The sequence below is a fragment of the Mandrillus leucophaeus genome, unplaced genomic scaffold (assembly GCF_000951045.1).
Source record: "Mandrillus leucophaeus isolate KB7577 unplaced genomic scaffold, Mleu.le_1.0 Scaffold199, whole genome shotgun sequence".
Classification (NCBI taxonomy): Eukaryota; Metazoa; Chordata; class Mammalia; order Primates; family Cercopithecidae; genus Mandrillus; species Mandrillus leucophaeus.
This window is the reverse complement of record NW_012102020.1, coordinates 1,261,709-1,262,971: the sequence shown is the minus strand read 5'-3', so window position 1 is coordinate 1,262,971 and position 1,263 is coordinate 1,261,709. Positions and strand designations below refer to the sequence as shown.

At 61.9% G+C, this 1,263-nt stretch overlaps 1 protein-coding gene across 1 annotated transcript in view; it reads right to left on the bottom strand.

Annotated features, from left to right (window-relative positions):
• Window positions 1-640: 640 nt before the first annotated feature.
• Window positions 641-1,263, bottom strand: part of TNK2 (tyrosine kinase, non-receptor, 2) — a 24,884-nt gene continuing 24,261 nt past the window's right edge. The window contains exons 14-16 of the mRNA XM_011978730.1: window positions 1,119-1,262; window positions 925-1,020; window positions 641-772 (exon numbers count right to left, since the gene is read on the bottom strand). Coding sequence (XP_011834120.1) covers window positions 641-772; window positions 925-1,020; window positions 1,119-1,262 — 372 coding nt within the window. The remainder of the gene's footprint in view (window positions 773-924; window positions 1,021-1,118; window position 1,263) is intronic.

Here is a 1,263-nt window from a genome sequence, read left to right as displayed (position 1 = left end):
TTTTTTTTTTTTGGAGACAAGAGTCTCGTTCTGTCGCCCAGGCTGGCGTGCGGTGGCGCCACCTCAGCTCACAGCGACCTCCGCCTCCCGGGTTCAAGCCATTCTCCTGCCTCAGCCTCCCGAGTAGCTGGGATTACAGGTGCCCACCACCACACCCAGCTAAATTTTGTATTTTTAGTAGAGACGGGGTCTCACCATGTTGGCCAGGCTGGTCTCGAACTCCTGACCTCAGTGATCCTCCCTCCTTGGCCTCCCACAGTGCTGGGGATTACAGGCATGAGCCACGGTGCCCGGCCAACATTGAAATTTTAAATGTTACTTTAAACAGAAATACGGAAACACAGAGGTGAGAGAGGGGTGTGTAAATCACGGGGCCCTAAAGCACCGTTCCCTGGAAACGCTCAGGGTCGCTGCAGGTGCTAGGGGAGCAAGGTCTCTTCAACTGGAGAGGCTCCAATTCCCTCTTGTACTTGTTTGAAAACCAAGTGGCTAAAACGTCCAAACACACACATTTAGGAGAAACGATTTCCTAAGCCCCGTGCGCGCCTCCCTCCCGCAGCTGGAGAGCCGTGTCTCCCTGGCCGGGAGTGGCCTGCGAGGTGCTGGGCTTCCTCCCAGCGTGGCAGACGGTGGGGCTCACTCACTTGTGGTGGGCAGGGCCCCAGGAGCCCAGAAGGTGGCAGCCGGCCTGCTCCAGGTTCCAGTCGAACATCTCCAGCACTTTGTGGCACTCCCCTCTGGGCCGCAGACCCAGCCCGAAGAGCTGCTCCACCTGGGGGTAAGGGTGGTGCCATGGACACGCGGACCCAGGGCACCAACTAGGGTGGGGAAGAGGAGAGTTGGAGCCAGGGGGCGGGGGGCTGGGGGCAGCAGAACCAGGCTTCAGGGTCCCTAAAAGCCAGAGCGAGCAAGAGGTGGCGGTACCTTCAGATACTGGGCAGCCCTCTGCACGCTCCAGCCGTGGCTCTGCAGGGCCGCCTGGCACTCCTCTGTGGTCACCCCATGCACCATGGCCTGCAGCTGGGCACACCCCCACCCCCGTCAGCACCACGAGGACCCACTGCTCCAGGCCCCTTGGGACCTGCCCCGCCTCACCCACAGCCAGGCTGGGTGCTCACCATCTGGATCTTGTCTGCTGGCCGGCCCGCCTCTGGCCCGTCCCCAGGGCAGCCCCTCTGTGGCAGCCGAGCAGTGGCCCTCGGGGCTGGTGGTCGGGTCCCTGGGTTGCTGTTGTTGGTGGAGAAGTTGGCCTTGGGGTCCAAG